The sequence below is a fragment of the Rhineura floridana genome, chromosome 11 (assembly GCF_030035675.1).
Source record: "Rhineura floridana isolate rRhiFlo1 chromosome 11, rRhiFlo1.hap2, whole genome shotgun sequence".
NCBI classification, from domain to species: Eukaryota; Metazoa; Chordata; class Lepidosauria; order Squamata; family Rhineuridae; genus Rhineura; species Rhineura floridana.
Window position 1 is genome coordinate 50,180,966 of NC_084490.1, and position 25,317 is coordinate 50,206,282.

Below are 25,317 nucleotides of genomic sequence, written 5' to 3' on the forward strand. Positions count from 1 at the left end.
CAGATAGTATAGATAAAGTTTTTCACATGTTTACAAAAGCAAAGCAAAAGATAAGGGGTACACAAAAGGGCAGTTTAATCTTAAAGGCAAAGGGCAGACGTGAAACAAAATAACAGTGCAAGAGACCAATATTCTAGTTCTTGAAACCACAGACGTGGCTCTCAGTAGTGTTTCTCCAGTTAAGGGTAATGGTTGTGTTAAAACAAAGCTTGACTTAGGATACAGAATGCATACAAGCTCACAAGATACTAAAGGCTGACAGATATCCCCCCCCAAAAACCCCACCGGAAACCACCTGAGAACAAGGCACAGTGAGTGAAGCTTTGAGAACTTGCTATCCAACAATGGACATGTTACACCCACCCACAACAACCTTTGCCCTGGCACACTCATGCAGTTTTGCACTTCAGTTGCAATGGAAGACTAATAAGAGAAGGGCTAGGTATACTCTGCACTAAAAAACTGAGCCGGGTGACTCAAATCCCATACCAAGAAATGTGGAATTTTACAACCTATATGTTATACATATTAAGCTACTTTGGGTTATTCTCTTTCACTCCCCATCCCATTTCTGGTTTTGTATGATTTATTCTACTTCTGCTAAGTCATGGGGAACGGCAAATGAACTACATAGGACAAAGAAGACCTCTCTCTGGACCACTAGAAACCTTACCCAGCTGTTCCACTGGCAGATACGCCACACATTTTCAAGTACCTTTAGTTGGTTTCAAAGGATTAGCAGCTTTTTTCTCTTCCCAAAGCCAACATTTCCAGGAAACTGAGTCCTGTACCACGTTTGCATTTGACAATTTTCTGCAGTTGCATGGAATCATGGCACACAGTGCTGATTAAGAGCTGCTTGCGGCCAGTTCTCTGAATTTACATTTCAAATAGGGTGTAGTCATCCTTGGCAGCAACATGTAGGTCTTTCGCAACTAGACGCTTGTGAATATCTTCATTGTGTTACCATATTCTGTTGACCCAGGATCCAAATCTGTAGGGCAACTCTCAGGAAACCAGGCAGATGAAACCTAAAAGCTGAATCCTTGACTACAGTCCAAGATTGGCCTTGTTCGCGTGTCACATTAAACCATAGTTAAAATTATGGTTTAATGTGAATGTGCAGCATGCTTGTGCACACTGTTTAAAGTGTAGGTGCTTCACTCCTCCTGCTGGGAAATAAACCATAGGCTATCTTAGTGCTATGTTCAAACCTGGGTTCGTGGTTTCTCCCCCACTCAACCCCCCCCCCAAAAAAAACAACCACAAACACTAAGCCAAGAACAAATGACTGTTACCACTCATGGCTTGTTTGGAGAGAAACAAACTACCTGTCTAGGTGTCAACATAATGGTAAGCCAAACCATGGCTTGTTTCCTGGCAGCACCAGGAGGAACCGAGTGCCTGCAATTTCAGCAGTGTGCCAGCATACTGCACATTCATATGTGCGATATGTGTACTAGGCCAGTGTGCGCTTTCTTGCAGCTGATCCTGGTAAAAACATTAACAGGACCAACCATAGAAATTAAATCAAAACCAGTATCTTCAGTGTATGATCAAAGAAATGGTAAAAAATATTAAGATTAAAAGCTTATCCTGGACTGTTCTTCAGGATGTATAGAGAAAGACATGTTTCAATACTGTAAAATAAAAACCTGCACCTATAAAGACAGTGAGCCAGAAGATAATTAGGCTTAGCATGGTTTAAATGCATAACCTTTTTTAGATGGGATAGCATTCAAACATGTGATTCTCCCATCTACAGCCTGAAATAGTACAGCCCAGGGAAAAAAACCTTCATCGCTTGATTTTGCCAAAAATTATAACTGTTAAGAGTCTCCAGATATAAAGTGTGGCAGCAGCCTTCAGCAAAGCTCAAATACTTTTGGGTAGTCTGTCTATGAGTTCGGAGAATCTATTGAGATTATCATCATGGTAGTGGTGATGCAAGTGTCACATCAGTGGTTATTAAAGTGTTGTATAAACCTGCTTTGAGGTTTTAGAAGAGGGTGAGATAGGAAAATGCCTCTCAGTGTGTCAGCTTCCCCTTGTACAAACACTCTTGGTCAATAAGGAAATACAAAGATATCCCAACCCAGACAATACACACACACACCTCCACCAAGGAAAAAAGCAAGGAGGAAGAAAGCAGTGCTTTGGCCCAGAACATGCAAGTATAACACAGGTGCCTCTTTTATTCACTTTTAATTCCGCTGCCATTTCAAAATTAGGAACCCCCTTGACAATTGCTTCCCAAAAGATTTACTTACTGGAAGCTAACATCACAGGGAACATAGCCTTTAACAAAAATTAAACACACACATCCAAAATGCACAGTGTATTTAGCTTCTCTTCCCAGCAAGCTATGCTGGGTAAGATTTAATTTTCCTCCAGAAGAAAAAAAAGAAATTCCTCCAACCAAGCACTACCCCTCAACATGAGGGACTGCCTGGTCATTAACATAAAAGCAGATGAATTTCCATCATCGTAGAAAAAAAAGGTGAGGGAACTTTTGTAGTATATGGCCAGCAAGCCTACCTTGATCCTATATTACAAACTTTTTACAACATACAAAATAGATCAATATTTATTATTATAACACATATTTCCCAACCCCCAAGTTATTTAAGAGTAAATATACACAATAATTATAATAAATCAGGTACCAATCACATGACAGAAGTACTGTGTAAGGCAAAAAAAACCCAACCAACCAACCAGCTAGCTAGGTTTGATGTTATAACCATCTGCATTGAGTATAAACAAGCAGGGGGCAAGAAGAGGAGATGAATTCTGCTTCTGTTTCAGGGACAGATCAATAGTGTTTATCCCAGAATAGGATACATCCACTGTTCAGTAACAGTCTAGCAATGATTTCCCAGCAGGCCATACAAGAACGGAGACAAGCATGCATTCCCACAGGAGAGTATTTTCAGCACTGCAAATTAGTCCACTGAGAAGCAAATGTGCAAACCCAGAACTGGAACTTATTTCCTGGCACTGGCAAAACACAAGCAGGAATGCCACTGCTCTGATGGTCAAGCACCAGGCCAGCACTATAAGCTCTACCTCTGATGCCAGGCCAGGTTTTCCATGCTACAACCAAGACACCAAGACCATTTTGGTGGCACTACTACAAAGGACATAACAAGTATCCCAACAATCATGTACACAGATGGCAACCCTCTTCACAATCATGTAGGAGAATAATTGAGAACATGGTCAGTTGCGTACAACTGACAAATGTAAAGCATGAGAGGAGCTCTCTAGTCTTCCCTAACTTTAGAAATTACTTTTCTGGAATGTTTATTAACTGTTACAATGATCAACTTTGAGTTAAAACAGTAAATTTATGGTTTAAGCATTTACATTTACACATACTGAAGGGGGGGGGCGGGACCTGGAATAGTATGCCACTCATAACCAGAGGTGAATGCTTCTCAATTTGACTTACTTCCAATGCCTTAGTGATGATGTCTTCCTCAGGGTGGGCAGCCAGTCAGTACCCACTCACTCCTCAGCACAAAAGTAAACTAAAACACACCTGCTTCTAGAGGTTTAATTATTTAAGACAAATCCTTCTCAAAGCTTTCCACAGCTCAAGAACTTAAGATGGGACAATGACTCCCACTTGTGGAAACAGTAAGAAGTAATTTTCTGAAGACACAGGGGAGAGTGTTAACAACTTGGGACCTAAAGCACACTCTGTCCTGCACTGCTGCAATGTTTATACCCAGGATTCCTCAATATGCCATGCCTGGGGACCATCATGCTGCTGCACTTCTCCAGCCAGATTGCCAAAACTCTGTCTCCCCAACCATCCTACTTTTGCTCTTACATCTTTCCTCCATGGCTTCCAGTTATTTGCCCTTGTCCTCTGCCATTTTAAAATACTGTACATGAGGCAGTAGTGGCCACCAGATACAATGGTCAGTTCATGTGTGATGCCTGTATGTAAAAAGATGCTGCACAAGCATTGTATGATTAGGAGTTCACAGTGGCTCGAGCTGGGATGCCAGCAGCCAACACTCATGGGAAAGATAAGAGCTCTGGATCTGTAGGACAAGCAGCGCTGCAGCAATGTAGCGTAAGTGTACACCCTGAATTTCACTTGTGCTACCATAGACACTGCTACATTCGTATAGCTTTCCCCATTTAGAATTTGATCAGGGATGCTGTTTATACCCATTTTCTTCCCTCCTCCCTTCAAGTTACACAGTTTAATGAGTTAGTATGTAGTGTTTTGAATGCAAACACTACATATTAACTCGTTACATTGTGTAAGGGGATAGCTATTTCAGTTCCTTTAAATGCTCACTTTTTAAAAAAAACAGAATTCCTGATTTCAACTAACTCGTGGCCATTTTCCTCCACTATCCTAGGCAAGCATCCATTGCTTCAACCTGGCCAGAGATCCCAAAATATCCTTTTTGGCTTGCTTTTCTGGGAAATATTCACTGCACCCTTGTTCTTGAACAGTAGTCATTTAGGAACTGGGGGCTCTCCCTTCATGACATGGCAAAGGAGAAACCAACACAGATCTGCAGAAGAGGGTTCTCACCCAGCTGTGCCAAGAGACGTCCTTTTAAGTCCGAGTGTGAAATGCATAGATGGAGGTGAGTAATGGTCAATTCATCCAGGTTCTTGCAACAGTTGGGGAAAAATCAATAGGTGGAATGTGTTTTTCATGCAGGTTTCTGAGGGATGGGAAGGCAGGAGGAAATCTGAGAGCAGGTCCATTTTTTTTGGTGCTGTGCAACCAAGCCCAGCTGCTGTTTTTCACCTCAGGATGGGAGGCAGAGGAGGGGCGCCACGAGTAGCTGAAAAGGAAACAGACTCTTAAAGCCATAAATGCCACACAACAGGGTGTCAACTTCTACAAAGACCCTGTTCCCAAAGCAAATGAAAACATGAAGTTTCCACATTGTTACCACCATCCTTAGCCGGTCACTATGCTCATACTGCTTAGGCCCATCAGGCCTCCCCGTTTGGCTCACAAGGAATAAATAATAATAATAATAATAATAATAATAATAATAATAATAATAATAATAATAATAATATCATCATCATCATCATCATCGTCCCACCCTTCCTTCTGAAGGAGCCAAGGGTGCCAAACATTAACAAAACAATTTAAGAAAAAGAAAAACATACTAAAAAACATTCTAACACACAGTTAAAGATACTGTAAAACACAGTTACAAATATCCTAACACACAGTTACATCTACCGTAGTATGATGTCAGGTGTGGGGCAGGTAACAATAACAACCTGGCTCAGCTGAAAGGAAATTTGCATGCGTAGTTCACATAATTTGAAAGAGGCCCAGAAAGTGAGCAAAGGAATTGTTAATGATTAAAAAAAACCCATTCATAATGCTGGCAATCACTATTCTTGGTCCCATGGAATGGCTTTAAATAGCCTATCACAACTTGCAAAATGCTCAAGCAAGGACCTGAGCACATCAGCTAAACTTGCAATGCCCTGTGCAAAGAGCTTGGGAAGACACAACTATCAGCTGATAATCTGGTTTTAAGTCCCTTGCAAAGCACTCTGCAAGGCCCATGCAGGCAAAAAAGGCCCAACATCATTGTGCCATGACGTGACTAACAGGTGGGTGGATCCACCCACCTATAAAACTTGGCCCACAAGACATGGGGGAAGGTAATAATCTGGCCTGCTGGTCAGATCCAGTTCCTCATTCCTGCACTACACAGATTGAGTCTATTCCAAAAAATAAAAACTCATTAACACACCCCACACAGCATCTTGCTCTCATATCTTCTAGATAGCTACCTTCTCATTACCAGTTGCTGGACTTCTGCATTTTGTTCAGCCTATTCCTACAGATCCTTTGCTATGAACAGCGATGAGCTCCTGTGCCTCCACTTTCCCACCCCCACTGCTCCCCAGCCAGTCTGTCAACCCCTAGAGTTATCTCACTCCCTCTTTCTTGCAAAAGCACAATGAACTTGGACAAGTCTAAATCAGAATATTACATTTATGTAAGACTGCATAATTTCCATAATTTGAAAAAGGCCTAGAAACTGAACAAAGGAATTGTTAATGATTAAAAAAATCATTCATAATGCTGGTAAGCAGTAGTCTTGGCCCTGCAAAATGGCTTTAAATAGCCTATCACAACTTGCGAAATGCTTAAGCAAGGGGCTGAGAATTTGTTTGCTTTATTTTATTTATTTATATTTTAATTAATTAAATTTATATCCTGTCCTTCCACCCAGAAGGAGCCCAGCCAACAATCAGTCAGATACTTGGAGAGCAATAAAGCAGAGTGAGCCAAATCAGCACTCACCTCTGTTCGTTTTGCTGGGATAAATCTTCTGGAAGTGCTTGAACTCTTCTGGTGCTGGGAAGTCTTCCACTGGATGAAAAGAGTATTTGGATTCAAAGTCATCTGTAGAAAAGGAGAAAAAGGTTATCAACGGAGTAGGAAAGATGTGGCCTGAAAACCATTTCTGGACCAAAGGGTTCTGCCACTGCACTGCTGTTCCTGTCCTTAAGGCTCTAAGGTGGAGAGGCTGGAATGCTGGTTGCAATGACTAAAAGGCAATTTGAGGCAGCTCCACCAGGAAGGCAAGGCAGCCCCTTCAAGTGCCAGATTTTGAGCATCACTGAATATGGGAGTCAGACTGGGGGCACAATCCACCAAGAAGCCAGAGCGACCTAGTATTAAGAGCTTCATAGAGGGCCAGGAGGCACGCAAGTGTGCTTTGCAAGACATTCCCCCTCAAAGAGGCAAAAAACTACTGACATTCTGGAATGTGCATGAACCAGCAATTCAACCTTTATATAAATATATGTTGTGTTTCACTGCTTCTCCAAGTAGCTGTCTGGGCATTCAATACAAATGAATTTTAAAACAAACAAACTATAAACTATACAAAACCCAATAGATATGGATTTCAAGGCATCAGATGTTCAATAAATACCTAATGCTACGCTAAACCAGCTCGATCACTGAGATCATCTGAAGGAGCAGCTTTGGTTGTCCTCCAAGTCCTCCAACAGAGATTCAGCAGGTGCCTTTATTTTTTAACTTTTAAGCGCCTACTGAAAACATTTCTGTTCTGCCAGGCTTATGCAGGCAATTAAGAAGATGCTTTTTTCGCAACAGTTGACCTTTGTTTTTATTGTTTTTTTTATGTTTTTATTCTATGGTTGTTGCTTTTTATGTGTTGTAAATGGCTTTGATGTTTTTAATGAAATTGTGGCATACAAATATTTTTATAAATACAGTAAACAAATAAGCCAAACCACAGCTCAGGTGTGAATGAGCAGGTTCCTAGAGAGAAGAATGCTGCTGCTTTGCTCCTCCCTCAAGTCCTGCTGCTACTGTGCTGCTGTGAGCTAAGCTATGGTTTGGCTTAGTGATGTCGGCACCTGGACTTGTGGCCTAGCCAAACCATGAGCTGTAGCCAATGTTTGTTTTATGTCTTAATGCTTGTGGTTTGTCTGCAGCAAGATAAACTATGAGCCCAAATTTGGACGCAACACTAAAACCAAACCACGGCTTAATTCACAGCAGTGTGGGAGCAGCAGGACCCGAGGAGGAACAAAGTTGCAGTAATATCCCTCTCCAGAAACCTGCATGTTCATGCTAACTCGTAGTTTGATTTGGTGTTCTATGCAAACTGGGCTAGTATCTTTTGTTTTAAAGATCTTGAATAAAGGAGTTTGTATCGTACTCCCCCATCTCCCCACAAACACTTCTTCCTAGCCAATCACAGTATTTTTCATAGCCCCTGTAAAAATAAGTGGAACTAGCCAAATAAAGAACAGCATCAATTCTGGACAGGCTGTGCATAGTTTGAACCCTGAGCATGTCTCCAAACCAACTTAAATGTGTTCAATACCTATAAATTAAGGTAACAGCTGGTTCTTTTTACTCACCTCCTAAGAAAGACCTGACAGTGGAGATTGAGTCCCGGTGTCCATTTCTCATGGGTGGGGGAGGAGGAGGAGGTCCAACTGGCGTTCTGGTGGGTGGTGGGGGTGGTTTCCCACGGCTCGTAGGATCAGAAGACCCATGCATTCGGTAGGGCGGGGGAGGCGGAGGTGCATCTCTACCACCATTCCGGATCATGGGTGGTGGTGGCGGAGGGGCTGCAATGCAAATTTCTCAGGTCAGGAGTCAGGACTTACCAGCTAGCTTAGTAGCCAGGAATAAAGGGTGAGGCAGTGTCCTCCAGCATGCACAACTGACGCTACACTTGGCCTCCTATCAGCATCCTGCATCATGAGCTCTGCATGCCCATACACCCTTTCCCTGGCCCCGCATGCGCTATAAAGGTTTATGTTTTTCTCACATCTCAATTCCACTAAGGAATTTTCTTACTTATTGAAGAAGCCAGTACACACAAGCGATATTTTGCATGGTGAAATCTAAGTTACCAAGCAGCTGGTGAGCACTGTGCATGCAGTGAAGAGACCATAAAATTGTGGTACTCTGATCATGACTTATCTGCACCAACTGTCCACTCTGTTCCTTTCCAGAGGGTTTGCAGAAGCACAGTGAATGATAATCTGAGTATAAAACGGGCTGACCAAATGATCGCTTTAGTGCAGGTTCAGTCCTTATAATATTTCATGGTAACACACACACACAAATTTCACCACACTAAATGGGTCCTGTTATTTGTGGGGCAACATCACCTCTGCTTTTATTTGTTCTAAAGAACATGAGCCCCTACCAAGTTACCAACAGCTTGTGTTAATAACTCTGAAGCTGTAGGACTGATGAACTGGCCCCAAAGCCAAAATTCCCCATTATAGCATAGCATCTACTTGGAGGGCAAAACACACTTTTCCGCTCAGCACAGAAAACAAAAGTCAATCCCATGTGGTTTGGTAGCAAAGACTCTCCCCATGAAACATGCGTTTATATTCCAGTCTTCCAAACATCACTATCATGCTATGGTACCAGTATCCTTTGTGCATGATGCCCTAGGACATGAATGGAGATGTTGAATTGGAGTCCATCTTCCATCAGCCTCAGCCAGCCTGGACAACGGTGGGATTTATAGTCCAACTACATCTGGAGGGCCACAGCTTCCCCATCCCTGCCCTAAGGTCAGTCTCCACCATTTTCAGTTAAGGGCCCTGAGTGATTCCCGAGAACGACCACCTTTTGTACTAAGTATTTATAAAACATACTCAAGAGTTCAAAGCACTTCACATATATTATCTCTGTAATCCCCACAAGTGCCTTGAGAGTAGAGATGTGAAGGCCAGGGGGGAAAAACAGAAAATTCAGGGGGAAAATGTGTTTTCCCCCCTTTTTCTGAAAAACAAAATGGGGGAAAAAGGGAGAAACAATTTCCCCCAAAGTTTTTTCCATTTTTTTACTGGGCCTTCACATCTCTACTTGAGAGTAAGCCACTATCATCACTCTCATGTTACAAATGAAAGGCCTGAGGGCAAGAGAATAGCAGTTTGTCTAAAGCCTCTTGTAATGAGTTCATGGTTGAGATCAGATGTGAATGGGAGCATCCCAATTCCCAGCTCACATCTAGATCATTAAACTTCAGTATTATAAATAGAATGGCATTTTTCAGAAATACCAAATTAGGGAATTCAATATCGGTCACAACTCAAAATGACTGAATCTGCACATCCACATCATCATCCTTGCTTCTGTACAGCACTCTCAAGTGTTAAAAGTGCTTCACATGCAGTATCTAGATGTATTCCTTACAAGAAACCTGTACATCAGTATTGTTATTTCCCACATTGAAAATGGGGGGTGGGGGGAGAATGACTGACGCTGAGAGTTTGTGGCTTGCCTAAGGGCACCCAGCAAGTCATGGAAGAGGTGAGTTTTGAACTGAGAACTTCCAGGTTCACAGATCAGCCTTAATCCCTACACCACACAGCATAAAACCAGGATATTCTTAGCCTTCTTAAACCCATCCCATAAACATCCTGATCCCAAGATCAGAATTCACATACAAGGCAGCACTTTTCTTTTTAGAAATTAACAAGAGGATGTGAACACGGTTTCCAAGTCCATCACCTGTTTTCTACAGAAACAGGGGCTGGAAGAAACTCTTACCTGCACCCCGGCTTGGAGGATCACGGGCAGGAGGTGGGGGCCGATTGCTCTGTAAAGAAGGGGAAGCTGAAGGGGGTGGGGGAGGAGCCATGCCCCTCACAGGCCCTGGTGTCTTTCGATGCAAGGAATTGTGTCTCTGTGGAAGCTCAGGAGCAGACTCATTGGTGGGGCTGGCAGGGCCGTTGGGGACACCAGGGGGTTGCCTGTAAGGTGGAGGAGGGGGTGCCAGAGATTGGCCCTGATTGCTTGGTCCCGTTCGAATATTCACTGGGGAAGGGGGTGGCTTGATAGGGGGAGGAGCTGGTGGTCCATCCCGACTCCCTGGGAGCCGCTGTCCTGGAGTTGGTGGCAATGGCTTCTCACGGTTGTAGGAAGGTGCTTTGCTGCTGTGTATGGAAGGAGGAGCAGGGGGTGCATTGGCTCGGCGTCCTGGGGGTGGAGGAGGTGGAGCTGATGAGCTGTGTTTCATGCCAGTGCCACTGGCAGTATTTGGCCGTGAGAGATCTGGTAAGGAAGGTCTCTGCATGCGTGGAAGTTCCGGAGGAGATGCCCGGCTGTTATCAGAGTCATCTTGGGGCCGACTGCTAGTCGCAGACACAGGGGGCCGTGGCGCAACTGATCTGGACCCAGGGACCTGAAGTGACTGCTTTCCAGAGGGGCTGTCTGAAACCAAAAAAAGTAAACACAGAATTGCTTATTAGAGAATTTAAATAGGTCAACCTTGCCTTCCGGTATAACCACTGATTTTGGCAAAATCCACCATCCAATTCACTGAAAACTGACAAGACTTGTTCATGCACAGACACTGCAGCCAGTGACAGATTGGCCATACAGATTCTATATTCTAGATCAGCCTTGTCTCACCCAGGGCCCATGGTTAATGCAAACATGCACCTGGGGACCCACTTTAGTTTTTTAGCCATATATTTGTATAATGGTAATGCTGCTGTTGCAACCCACCTTAGGTCAGAGCATGACCCTGGCCACGGGTCTCAATCCACCAGCTCAAGACCAGCATTCTAAATGACCAGGAAGATTTCAAACGTCTAGACACAAATATTTCCCATAGAAGGGATGACCATAGCACAGCAAATTTAATTGCTGGACATAGCAGGGGAAAGGGAAGGTGACTTTTGGGTGCCAGTTTTATCCTGGCAGTCAACTAAAGATTTATTCATTTAGGGGAGCAAAGCTCTATTATTCCATCCATGCCTCCCTATTTCTTCAGCTTCCTAAACTAGTGCCCTCCAATTCCCTTGCCTATTCAACCGACTGACCTTCTTGACAGCAACAGCACCCCCTCACCCCTTGCCCCCAAGCACTGCAAGAGTCCTCACTTTCACTTTGTTCTTGACCAACCCTACCTCCTCAAGTGACTGCTTCTGAGGCCACTGCCCACTACGCTGCAGAGTAACTTCTTCCCAGTTGGCTTCCCAGCTTTTAACCTTCTTTCTTCCACTTAATTTCTGTTTCTTCCTCCCTATGCCAAAAGCATCCTCTCCAATTGTGTAAAGTTTCTTCTAGCTAAACTGACCTCTCAGGAAAGCAACACTGCTTGAAAGCTTTCTACGACTATCCTTTCCCCTCCAGGCCTGAGCCATTATTTCCCAGTGCCATCACCAAGATAATCCAGAAGAGTGCTGTTAGCTCTCCTGAATTTCAGAAGCCCGAGTGGCTTCAACTAGGTCAGGCATTCGTTTTTGATGAGATCCAAAATATGTCTCAGCCTGCAGAACCCCCCCCCCCATTGGCATTATTATTATTTTTTTCACAGAAACTAATATGGACATAACTAATAAACCTTTGGTTCATCTATTATTAATGGCAGTCCATTTGACAGTGGTAAAACACTGGAAGGACCTTAAGGGAGCCACAACAGAATATCGGTATCACTAAGTTTATCGCTAAGTTTGGTACATAGCATTTACGGAGAAACTAACGTAAACTCAGAGTTGTACAAGGAATTTCAAAAATTGATAAAGTTTATTTTAGTTTGGTACCCCCTTTATCATATACGTAAATGAGAAAGGGCATAACCAAAGTCATCCATCCCATTATGCCATGGAATGCATAAGCTCTCATTCCTCAATGTGTATATTTTACAGATTGAATACAGTAACGGAACATAGAAGGCTGCCTGATACTGATTCAGACCCACTGGTTCATCTGTCTACACTGTCTATACTGACTGGCAGCGGCACTCTAGAACTGCAGACAGTCTCTCCCAGCCCTACCTGGAGGAGCTGTGGATTGAACCTGGGACCTTCTGCATGCAAAGGAGATGCTCTACTACTGAGCTACGGTCCCTTCCCCATGTCTTCTAATGTCGTTGTGATATGTTTCTATGATGTTTGAATCCTTTGCAGCAATGTGTATCTGTTACTTTTGACTCTAACTCTGCTGCCCTTGCTTCCACTTAAGTGAAATGGAAGCAAGGAGGTCAAGAATGAGGCAAGAGTCCTTATTTGCACCTTTCCTGGAGAGGGAGTTGGTTTGGTATTTTGCTCATTAGTCTGAGGTGGGCCTTTAGATGTACTGAACTTACAAATATACTGTGTACACATTTCTTTGTTGCATAACTGTTACTGAAAAATCAATTAAAAACACTTTAAAAAATGAAGTCAGGCATTAAGTGTTGCTGGTCCCATGCTGTGGAATACTCTTTCAGCAGAGATTCGTTCCTTGAAGACCTGTTTATACCCACAAGCCTATTCAGTTATTTAAACTTTTTCAAGATAATCCAGTCATCTTTATGATTATTTTGTACAGTGTTTAAATGTATTTTATGTTTTATTGTATTTGCATATTTTGTTGTACTTGATGTTTATATTTTATATGAGGGGATGGTCTATAAATATTTTCATAAATAAAAATAATTGAGTCCAGTCAGACTTAGTTGCATTAATAGTGATCTCTCTCCCCTTTGTACTCAAGGTTCACTTTTCACCTTCGGTGGGAGTGTGTATGAGAGAAAGACTTCTGGTCTCGAGTATTTGTAATAATTGGGCAAATTACAAATTGTACACTTGAGTCAGACCCTGCATTAGCACTTTTACCCATCTTCAATGAAGGGGTTCAGTTCCCCGTACTATAAGGACCTAATCATTAAGTGCTTGGTTGCAGCACATTTTAAAAATACCTAAGAATTGGAAGCAGGTAGAACACCTATCAAGGAGAGCTTGGTACAATCATAGACTCTGGCAGCTGGTGCTCAATGAAAAATCAACTCAGGAGTGTAAAAAGGCTAAGGGGATTAGCACAACCGATAAATTTACAGCTCTTTGGTATCTGCTTCTTTGTTTTGCTGGGGAGGAGAGGTCCTGAAAGATACCCACAATCAACCTGTCTTTATGGAGGATGTTTTTCCTGCTGGATCTTAGGCTATTCTTATGTGCCTTTGATGTTGTACTGATAACCTATTATTCATTTGTTTTTATTTTGCTGGAGGTGGAAATGTTTTTCTTTGTTTGGAAAAAAAAATTCAATAAAAACTATTTTAAAAAATTATAGCAACTGAGCCAATGGCTAATGCAGCTCACACATACCAGCCAGTGTTTATCTTAAACACCAAAAAGATGATTAGTCTTCAACCACCAAGGATTCAAGGAGTGGCTAACAATTTAAACAATCAGTTTAAACAATGATCAGTTTTAGAGTTCAGAACAAAAACTTATCAGAGGTAAACACTCATGTCTCTTTGAGGAAGACATTCCGGAGACAGGGTGCTACCCCCCCCCCAAAAAAAATCTTGGTCATCATCAACTTCACCTCAGATGGCTAGGGTATCTGAAGATGATCCAAGTAGGTTCATGTAGAAGCAAGCAGTCCTTCAGGTATACAGATAATACACAGAGACAGGTAGATGGGAAGGAAGACTTATCCTTGATTGTAACCCTGGCCATTTTCAACTTGACTGACATTAAGTGCCATTAAAAATCAAAGAAAATTTTGCTGATTATTCCAAAAAGGCATGGACTATTCTCAAAACCAAATTACAGTAACTCTTAAGGAAATAGGATATTCGATTAGAGTACTCAATCACAAGATCTTATGCCTGGTATTTCAAATAAGGATTTAAATCACCCTTATTTAATCTAGTCCAGCCCCCAGGATGTGGTCATCACCTGAACTGTCCTTCACTCCCACAGGTCGAAGCTTGGGGACACCACCTTGGAAGAGGCCACCCTTTGGTGGCAGGGGAGACGCACCAGAACAATAGCTGCCACTGCCCTTGGATTCTGGAAGAAAAAGGTCCCTGGATTATTTATTTCATAGACACATTTTTATACTGCCTTAGGAGCATAGGAAACTGCCTTATAGTGATTCAGAGTGTAAGTCCATGTAGCTCAGTACTGTCCACACTGAGTGGCTGTGGCTTTCCAACGTTTCAGGCAGGAATTTTTCCCAGCCCTCCCTGGAGATGCCAGGAATTGAACCCCAGGCCTTTTGGACACAAGGCATGCGCTTTACTATTTATTATTTATTTATTTATTAAATTTATATCCAGCCCTTCCTCCCAGTAGAAGCCCAGGGAGGCGAACAAAAACACTAAAAAACACTCTAAAACATCATAAAAACAAACTTTAAAATATATTAATACAAGCATTTTTTAAAATATGTTCTTAAAAAATATCTTAAGCAATTGCAGCACAGATGCTGATTGGGATAAGGTCTCTACTTGAAAGGCTTATTGAAAGAGGAAAGTCTTCAGGAGGCGCTGAAAAGGTAACAGAGATGGTGCCTGTCTAATATTCAAGGGAAAGGAATTCCAAAGGGTAGGTGCCACTACACTAAAGCTCCATTTCCTATGTTGTGCAGAATGGACTTCCTGATAACATGGTATCTGCAGGAGGCCCTCAGCTGCACAGCATAATGATCAACTGGGTATATAAGGGGTAAGACGATCTGGTCAAGCTGTATAAGGCTTTGTACACCAAAACCAGAACCTTGAACTTAGCCCAGTAGCTAATGGGCAGCCAGTGCAATTCTTTCAGCAGCAGGGTGACATGATGACAATACTCTGCCCCAGTGAGCAGTTGTGCTGCCACATTTTGCACCAGCTGCACCTTGCGGACCAACCTCCAGGGCAGCCCTACATAGAGGGTATATAGCAATCCAACCTGGAGGTTATAAGTGCATGGACAACAGTGGTCAAGCTATCCCAGTCCAGAAATGGCTGCAGCTGTCTTACAGGCCGAAGCTGGTAAAAGGCACTCCTAGCCACTGAAGTCACCTGGGCCTCTAGCGACAAAGATGGATCCAGGAGTACCCCCAGACTATGAACCTGTTCTTTCAGAGGAAGTACAACCCTATCCAAAGCAGGACACTGACTAATTATCCAAACTCAGGAAACACCAACCCACAGCACCTCCATATTACTAGGATTCAGACTCGGTTTACTGGCCCTCATCCAGCCCACCACCAAGTCCAGGCACTGGACCAGGGCTTGCACAGCCTCTCCCTATTCAGATGTTACAGAGAAACAGAGCTGCGTATCATCACCATACGGCTGACACCTCACCCCAAATCTCCTGATGACACTCCCAATGGCTTCATATAGATATTAAACAGCATCGGGACAAGATGCCATCCTGCGGCACCCTGCAGCACCATTGCCAGGGGGCCAAAATACAATCACCCAATGCTAATCTCTGAATATGACCATGGGGATAGGATCGGAACCACTGTAAACCAGTACCTCTGATACCCATCTCACCAAGTCAGCCCAGAAGGATACCATGGTCAATGGTATCAAAAACTGCCAAGAGATCAAGTAAGAATAACAGGGTCCCACTCCCTCTGTGCTTCTTCCGATAGAGGTCATCCATCAGGGCGACCAAGGCTGATTCAGTCCCATAACCAGGCCTGAACCCAGACTGGAATGGGTCAAGATAATCTGTTTCCTCCGAGAGTACTTGCAGTTGCTGCTCCACAATCCTTTCAATCACATTCCCTAAAAGGGAGGTATACGCAACCGGGCAGTAGTTGTCACAAACCAATGGGTCCAGGGTGGGCTTTTTCAGGAGCGGTCATATCACCACCTCTTTCAGGGTGGCTGGAACCACTCCTTCCCGCAATGATGCATTGACCACACCCTGGATCCACTTGGTCATACCCCCTCGGCAAGCTTTAATAAGCCAAGAAGGGCAAGGGTCGAGAGGACACGTTGATGGTTGCATTGTTGCAAGGACCTTGTCCACATCATCAAGGCACATCAACTGAAACAGATCCCAAGAAGCTGCAGCAGACATTGCACAAGACACCTCACTGGGGACTACAGTAGATGTGGATGGCGCATCAAGATTACTACAGAGGTGAGCAACTTTACCCTCAAAGTGCCTTGCTACACCCCCTAAAGAGGTTTACAAGAAAACAAACACAAAACCAATTTAAATAAAATTAAAATAGAGCATTGACTCTAAAAGTCATCAAGCATGCGGCCAGTAAAACTTTCCAAGGGAGAGAATTCCATTAAGTGGGATGCAGCTACAGATAATGCTCTCTGAAAGATCAGTCAATATATCAGAGTGTAAAATGCAAGCTGACAGCTTATTGCTGGAACTATTGACGCAAGTAACTCTCCGCTGTTGAGTCTGCATGCAACCAGGGCAATTTCGTATCGTCACCCAGAAATCCAGTGGGTAACTTACTGCTTTTTCCTCTGGAATGTTCAAAGAGATGGTGATGCTGGTTTTGGAGGAGAAAGCACAAAATTGGGAACATCAGAAACTGTCTTATTCCAAGACGGACCATTGCTCCATCTAGCCCTGGCTTTGTCAACACTAACTGGCAGTGGCTCTCCAGAGTTTCAGGCAGGATTCTTTTCCAGCCCTATCTGGAGATGCCAGGAATTGAACCTGGGACCTTCTTCATGCAAAGCAGACCCTCTACCACTGAGCTATGTTTCTTCCCCAACTACTTTTGCCCTCCTGGGCTCTTCATAGGCAATCTCTAGCATATTTTTTAATTCAATGCAAGAAAATACTTCTCAGCATGTAGACAAAACTAAGACTCTGGTATCGGAGTCATCTCTTCCTGAAGTAGCAGTGTGAAAGCAGAGAGGTTAGTAACTTTACTCCTCAAGTTCACATGGGTGTCAGACTGCTACTGCCTGAAGAGCTAAGTACAAATATACCCTATACTACACATTTACCATCATCCTGGGATTTAGAGACATCTGTTTCCAAGGCTTTAAGTGACCAGCAATCAACTATATTTTATTGATAATCCAAAGACTTAATTCACGTGCACTGAACAGTTTAAGAGCTAGTTTGCTCTTTATTACAGAAAATCCAAGAGAAACGTTTTTCATCCACAGATGCATAGTCCTCCTTGTGGGTTTCCCAAAGGCATCTAATTGGCCACTGTGGGAAACAGGATGCTGGACTAGATAGGCCTTTGGTCTAATTCAGCAGGGTTCTTCTTATGCTTGCATACAGAAGTGGACAGGAACTACTGCTGTCAAATTGTGAGATTTCTATGCTTTATACTGCAGGAGGGAGGGACAGCTTAGTCAAAAAAAACAGAGCTGAACTGACTGACTGCAGAGACTTCTCCACCAACAGATCAAACTAGGCAATCCAGACCATCAAGTTCCACAAGGTCTGAGTGTGTGCAACACAGAAGGAACTTGCTGATAAATGACCCAAGCAGGGCAGTGTCAGTAATTGTCTCTCCCGTGAAATTCTGCTCAGGAGCAAGGTGGGAAATAGGGCAGTAGGTTGAGAACAGACCAACGCATATGCCAGCAAATAACTCCAGGTAGCTCAAGAAAGTGAACCCAACCACATACTACAGTGCATAGAGGGAAAATCTTCCCCTTCAGGCCCTTTTGACTTTCCTCAGCTCCTAATACGGCACAGAGCCAGATCAAGCACAACACATATCCAACAGCCAAATGTAAGCAAAATTTAACTCACAGGATCATCCCAAGAGCAATTTTACTGGCCACAACCTTTTCCTCAACTACCACCTTATCTGCTGCTTTATCTGTAGAGATCCTACGGCATTTCCCCCAAGCCTGCTGCTGAATTCTTTTAAATATGAACGTCCAACTCTGTTAAAAGTCTACATGTATTTATACATACTGTATCTCCAACAGAAAGGGTGCACCCCATCTGGAAACTGGTGGAGTGTATTTAGAGGCCACCAAGAGGCCAATTAGATAGTAAAGGTCTCCTTACAATTACCCCAGACCCCATACTTACTCTCGATGATGGGTGCACTCCGGTCATTGACTTGGGCCACTTTTTTCAACCTGGCCCCTTTACAGATGTCTTGCAGCAGAGCTCCCCTCCCTCTCTGTTCATCTCTGCTCAGTTTTGGAGGATCTGTGTTTGCCTGAAAGGAGAAGATGGCACACAGATGAATGGAGAAAGGTAGCCACAGAAGTAGTTTTTGGCCTGTGTGAATGTTTGTCAGCCACTGTTATCAACAGCCGCCTCTTGAAAATGGGAAATTACATTCTCTCCTCTCTCTCCAGCTACCTCAGAGCCTAGCCGAACCTGTCTTCTCACCATTGAATGGAAAGAACAAGGCAGGTGAAGCGCACAATGTAATCAGAACACCACAGCTTGGAACTTTGCACTTTTGCAACTAAAATAGTCTTCCCTCTCCCAAATCACAGGAATCACTTTTTAAGTACTGAACTACCTCCAACTCCCACCCCTTTCACTGTGCTAATCCATCTATCTGCAAGACCCCATCATTGGTCCATCAAGCCATGCACATTAAAACCAGGGAAGGGGAACCTGTAGTTTTTCAGATGTTGTTGGACTCCAACATCCATCACCCTAACTTAGCCATGCCATGGGTGATAGGAGCTAATTACCTGGAGGGCCCTAGGGCCCTACCCCTAATCTGCTGTGTCCAGTGCCATTTCTCCAAGGTTTTAAGGTCTCCCAGCCTTTCTACTCTGTATTATTTACAGTAGTTGAGGATTGAACCTGAAAGTTGCTACATATAAGATATATGAGCTAACACTGAGCCATGACCTCTTCTGTGATAAATGCATTAGACTAAACCAGACAAATACTCCATCTAGCCTGGGTGCCGTCTATTTTTCTTGCAGATTTTCCCAAGTTACACTACCTGAGCATGGAAATGTGAAATAAATTGAACCTGGCTCTCCTACTGCACTTCCCTCTAGTAGTTAAGAATGTGGACCACCTTGCAGTTAACTTAGCTGACTGGCTGAGAAACATGGAAGGGAGAGTGCTGTTGAACTCATGACCAGTTTTTGTATTTCCTAAAGGCACCTGGTTGGTCACTGTGAGAACAGGGTGCTGTACTAGATGGACTTTTGGTTCGATCCAGCAGGGCTCTTCATATGTAAACAGAAGAACAGTACAGTAGGGCCCCACTTTTCAGCAACCCACTTTTCGGCATCCTGCTAATACAGCGGTTTTCAATTAGAGTAAGACCCCACTCGTACAGCGCTTGTTCCGCTTTTATGCTGTTTTTTGGGCGTCAGGCACCATTTTATTGACGGAGTTCCGCTTTTCGGCGGGGGTCTGGAACATAACCCACCGTATGAGTGGGGCCCTACTGTATGTAGGGGCAGGAGGACCACCTACCTGATTGAAATTCGGGGGTGGGGGTGGTCCAGGGGGAGGGGGAGGAGGTATTGGCATCTTTGCCCCACTCCCTGCCGGCTCAGTGTAAAGAGAACTTTTGGTCACTCATAAACCTGCAATGATAGGAGTGAAACAGAAAACTGTTACAAAGCAAAAACAGAAAATGCAGTAACAGATGCTGCAGATTTCTAGTTTTCCACATTTTTGTACAAAATTCTCTCATACCATGGTAAAGAAACTGCTTATTGAAAAGTGACACTCTGATCACATCCATACTACAAATTTTAGCAGCTGTGAAAGAAACCAGCATGGTTCCCAACCAAGGAACACTGGCAAATATAGTTCTATGAGAAGACTGAGTATCTCTTAACAGAATTCTCTACACTCTCCCAAATCTATAATTCTGATGGTTCTTTGAAGGAAGCTGTGACGATTTAAGTGATATAAAATTGGTTTCAATTTGCAATGCAGGTGCATACTTTTGACTCATAATGAAAACTATACACTTTCCCTACCAGCTAGTGAATATTTTATTAATACAATTGTGATCAGTGGGCTTGGAAAAATCCCAGAAGCCTTCCAAGCACAAAGAAGCCTGGTGTGAAGGGATCAAGGGATTTGATGTTTTTGTGTCCTATAATGGGGAATAAGAATTTGCAAGAACCTTTCTGACACTTCTAAGTGCATCCAGAAGAATGCAGATTTAATGTAGTGATGCATGAGTTGACACACCACAGCTGTGCAGACTTTACATAACATGACTGACAGAGAAACATCTGTCACCACGCACAACAGAGGAAGTAGAAACAGGAAGAAGTAATGTGACTCATCTAGATAGTATAATGCCGATACCTGTCAACAGCACAAGACCAATGACATCAAATTACCAGTCAGAACTATTTCAAACCAGGAAGTCCAATGCTACAGGAATGCACCCAGTTTCAGCACCTGTCCACGGAAGCAAAGGAGTTACAGCAGCGCCAGGCAAAGAGATGGGATAGGGTTTTGGTTAACTCCAACAGAGGAAGAGCAGGCACAAAAACTGGCCCTCCTGAAAACCTTATCCAAGGGAACTCATAATAGCGCATAAGAGACTGGATATCTTTGACAACCTCTAATTCTGCCAGAGGAGGTGTGAAGGTTCTTCAAATACTGGCTAGAAAGGAAATCCAATACTGAAAGAAAGCTTTACAGTCTATAACTCCAGCTGCCTCCACCGCTGCTCTTAGGCTGCAATCCAATACAAACTTACCCAGGAGTAAGTCCCATTGAACCCAACGGAACTTACTTCCAAGTAGACATGTATTGAACTGCACTGTTAAGAGTGGACAAATGTAGGCATTTCCCAGTCTATAATTTATTTATTTATTTATTAAATTTATTAGTCGCCCATCTGGCTGGTTGTCCAGCCACTCTGAGCGACGTACAAGACAAAAAACAATACATTAAAACGTTAAAATTTAAAACCACAACAATAAAAACCTAACCCACCCCAAAAGCCTGCACTATCTCATAAGGCACTATCTCATAAGAACAAAAGTAGATTCACTGAAATTAACAGAAGTTGCAAGAACACACATCTATGACAAATATGCTCTATGGTACCTGCAGCTTCCAAGACTGAAAAATATATTTTTAATGTAAAACTGAACAAAAATAAAATAGAGAACCCCCGCTCAACAATAATCACTGTCAGCGCACATTGAGAATACAATAGCCATCAATGCTTCCATCTAAAATTAAGCATGTAAATCAAAATAAGTCTTGCAATGTCCAAATAGAAATCCATGCGAGATTGACATTTATATAAAAAAATACAGTAGGGCCCCGCTTTACAGCGTTCCGCTAATACAGCGGTTGTCAATTGCAGAAAGGCCCCGCTCCTACGGCGGTTTCTGCTAATCGCACATCATTTTCGCGCAACGCGCACCATTTTCACACGACGCACACCAATGTGTTCCACTTTACAGCGGGGGTCCAGAAAGTAACCCGCTGTATGAGTGGGGCCCTACTGTATGTTCAAATGTAGCAAGGATGGTAAAGTCCTCAGATCATTGTGTAACGGATGGTGAGTGTTTATCCTTCCAAGCATGAAGTATAAGTCTCTTGGCAACTATGAAATGGAAATGGACTGCCTTCAAGTCGATTCCGACTTATGGCGACCCTATGAATAGGGTTTTCATGGTAAGCAGTATTCAGAGGTGGTTTACCATTGCCTTCCTCTGAGGCTGAGAGGCAGTGACTGGCCCAAGACCACCCAGTGAGCTTCATGTCTGTGTGGGGGTTCGAACCCTGGTCTCCCAGGTCATAGTCCAACAGCTTAACCATTACACCACACCCATAAGGGCTCGCAAAATCCGATTCTGCTGTCCTGTCATTAATCCCCATATTGTTTGAATACCCTTTAAAAGTACACAAACATAAGCAAATAACAAGGATTTTCCCAATACAAAATTGAAACAGACAACAACATCAGTTCAAAAAGAACATATCACTGGGCAGGCCCACATCATATGTCTCAATGAGGCCAGTTATTACACCTCCAGCATATTTTTCATTTTTAAAAAGAAGCATCTAACCCTCATGGGTATGGAATTGTGGAAGGGGAGGTTTGCATCAGCTATTTCCCCCCACAATATGGTCTAAAAGATAGGTAGCCAACATGGTACCCTCCAGTTGTTGCTGGACTAAAACTCCTATTATCCCTGACCACTGGCATTCTAGCAGAGGCTGATAGGATTTGGAGTCCAACATCAACTGGAAGGCACCACATGTGGCCTAAAATATCCAGGGAACACAAATTAGGTACCTCCAATTTCAACTTTCACTAAAGATACATGCAACCTGAGTGGCAGATGGGGATGTTTCCTTCTGAATAACAATTTTGCTGTTGTTTCCCTCAGCAGGACAAGGAGCAATACAGGAATGTAGAGGAAGAAAGAACCAACTGCACAGAAAAGAAGCACAACTCAGTACAACAAAGCACTCTGGTGGAAAGAAACAAATTTTGAAAAGATGAAGCTTGGTGCTTCAAACCTCCCTTAAACTGGACTTACAAATAAATCATGAAAATTACCAGCCTGTACGGTATTTTACTAGCCTGTTTGCTCACACACACCCTTGCAAATCACTTGTAGCCTAAAAGAAAGAAAGGGGAAAGAAGTGTTTTGTTAAAGCTTTCCTGATTGGTCTTTTGAGGAAGATTCCTACTTTCCACAGGGTACTTTCCATAGCCTAGCAGCTATTTGCCAACCTTCCTTAAACAGCAACAGTCAAGTGGCTTAGGCAATCTAGAAGTCATTGCTGGAAAACTCCACTCTTCCTGATAAGGCAGCAACAGCTGACAACAGATGGCAGAGACAAGCATCCAGAAACCTGGCAGAGTGACTGAGCTTTCCAAGATATCAACCTGGAGAACAGCTGGTATGGGGATGCCACCATGTCTCACGCCATTACTGAAATGGAACCCCCCCCCCCGATGTCAGGTTAAGCCATTTTCTGGACCAATGACTGTTTTTTAAGGCGCCTTGCCTCCCACAACCAAATAAGCTGGCTGGGCATAGTCCGCTTACAATCCACAAGAATGTGCACGCTTCTGTTCCATTACTTATTTTCCTTCTTTCCATTCTCACTTGTTTGCAAACTGGGTGCCTCTACCCTTTATCCTGTTAAGAACAGGATAGATATTAGAACTGCAACCTGATCAAATAAATGTCAGTGAATTGACAGAAGTATTTGCTGTTGTGGAAGTGTTTTATGCTTTCTCTCTCTGCATGGAGTATCAGATCCCCAATTTAGGAATATAACAAGCTGTAAACTGAAACATTCAGAGTGACAGCAATTTAATCATAGAAATTTTACCCAAGTCTAGATGTTCACCTCTGCTCAGATGTGCCAGCCCCTCCCCCACCTCAAACAGCATGTAGTTCTAAATGGAATCAAACAGCATGTAGTTCTAAGAGAAAAGACAAACCTTTTCCATGTTCACTGCACAGTACACTATAGTACTAAAAGATCCTCACAACTACTTGAAAATGAAGCAAAGTGGATGGAAAGTAGAACATACCTAGATGGGAGCTTTCAATCGAGAAGTCACAGAAAACAGTCCAGTTGGTTCTGTCTACTGAAGCCTGAACTGAAGCTCTGTCTCCAATTCCTTTCCTGCTCCAACTCTCATCCCAGTATGAAGTCACACTCTTGGGTTTACAAGCATGCAAAGACACATTGCCCCGACGTGACTGCAATGTTATGAGGGTGGCACTGACAGTTTCATAGCACGATCACCTGAGGATGGGAAGTGACTGTTCAAAAAGAGCAACCACACAATTAATCATGCAGCCTCTGGGAATGCATGTGCTGGAGAGCATGTAGCCAGGCAAAGATTTCAGAAGTAGCAGATGCTATTCCTAGCATGAGCACCCCTAGAGCAACTGGAAGAGCTTGTCCCAAATCAGACTAACTAGTAATGCTGCCTGTTGGTTCATTTGCTATAGTAGAACATTGGAATTATACAGCCATGAGAGTCATAGTCCAATGCACTTTCTATGTAGCTTGGAAGAGTTTGGTAACATGCCTCTGAGCATATGGTGAGTGGCGGCAACACCTGCAATCAGCGCAAATAACAGAAACAAGATATGTGCTGATCTTGTTTTAGCAGGGGTGAACCAACATATTAAGACAGTTCAGATAATCACATTAGATATGTTTGATTTACTTTGAAATTTTAGTACATTTCCTATAGTAAATCAATTAATTTTGGTTCTGTTTCTGTGAATATGTGAAGTACAGCGACACTGCATAATTTACACTAAAAAACTCCAAAAACAATTGTGGAATAATGGTACTGGTTATTCTGCAGAATAGTCTCCAATGGACATGAGGAGTGTCTCAGTTTGCACAAGATAAAACTGCAGGAGGTGAAATATATTCTAGCAAATTTCTAGATGTGCTCTATGTTTTTAATTGACCATGTCCACCCTTCCTTAAGTGCGGTGGTTTAAGTACAACAGGCTGAAAACATGCATCTTGGGCAGGCCAAGTTTGCTTTCCAACAACTAGAGTAATTGCTTAAGTAGCAACATATTGTAATCAATCTGATTTTACATCAAACTGCAGTTTCAGATTCAACTGTTAATGCACCCAAAATAGAAATAGAACATAACCTCCAGTTTGAAACACAAAAGACTGCCTTCACCATCACATGACACTGACCAATAAAAAGGCTTTGAAATTAATAAAAATAAATTTGACACAGATTTCTAGGATGAATGATGAGAGAAATATAGTTTTCTAGGTTAGATTCTCAGTAGAAACAGTAACACAGGAAAGAAGCAAAGTAAGAAGAACACAGATACATCTTTAGAGATGTAGTCCTAATTGCAGGTGTTGCCACCACTCACCATATGCTCAGAGGCACATATTACCAAATTCTTCCAAGCTACACAGGAAGTGCATTGGACTATGAAAAACCAACCCAAATTGTTTGCATTTTTACAGATTTGTAGGGCAGAGAGGAGACCAGGTCTCCTGCTCCCCTGGTGCATTCACTATAGCTGCCCAATTTCCCTGCTTGTTAAAGTTTGATAGACACTTTATCTATTGTCTATAGGTACGTTCTTAAACCACAAGGGGTTTTTGCCTATTAGTGAATTTCTCTCTAAACATCCA

General features: G+C 42.9%; 1 protein-coding gene across 4 annotated transcripts in view; it reads right to left on the bottom strand.

The window, feature by feature from the left end:
* Nucleotides 1-2,152: 2,152 nt before the first annotated feature.
* The window catches only part of WIPF2 (WAS/WASL interacting protein family member 2), a 38,584-nt gene continuing 15,419 nt past the window's right edge, over nucleotides 2,153-25,317 (bottom strand). For 3 of the 4 annotated variants that reach the window (XM_061590081.1, XM_061590080.1, XM_061590083.1), the window contains exons 2-8: nucleotides 19,651-19,763; nucleotides 18,283-18,415; nucleotides 14,200-14,313; nucleotides 10,076-10,738; nucleotides 7,915-8,127; nucleotides 6,317-6,418; nucleotides 2,153-4,820 (exon numbers count right to left, since the gene is read on the bottom strand). In XM_061590081.1, coding sequence (XP_061446065.1) covers nucleotides 4,780-4,820; nucleotides 6,317-6,418; nucleotides 7,915-8,127; nucleotides 10,076-10,738; nucleotides 14,200-14,313; nucleotides 18,283-18,415; nucleotides 19,651-19,707 — 1,323 coding nt within the window. In that variant the 5' untranslated portion in view covers nucleotides 19,708-19,763 and the 3' untranslated portion in view covers nucleotides 2,153-4,779. Of the gene's footprint in view, nucleotides 4,821-6,316; nucleotides 6,419-7,914; nucleotides 8,128-10,075; nucleotides 10,739-14,199; nucleotides 14,314-18,282; nucleotides 18,416-19,650; nucleotides 19,764-23,716; nucleotides 23,887-25,317 lie in introns of those variants that run through there. The other variant, XM_061590082.1, reaches the window with a different exon arrangement.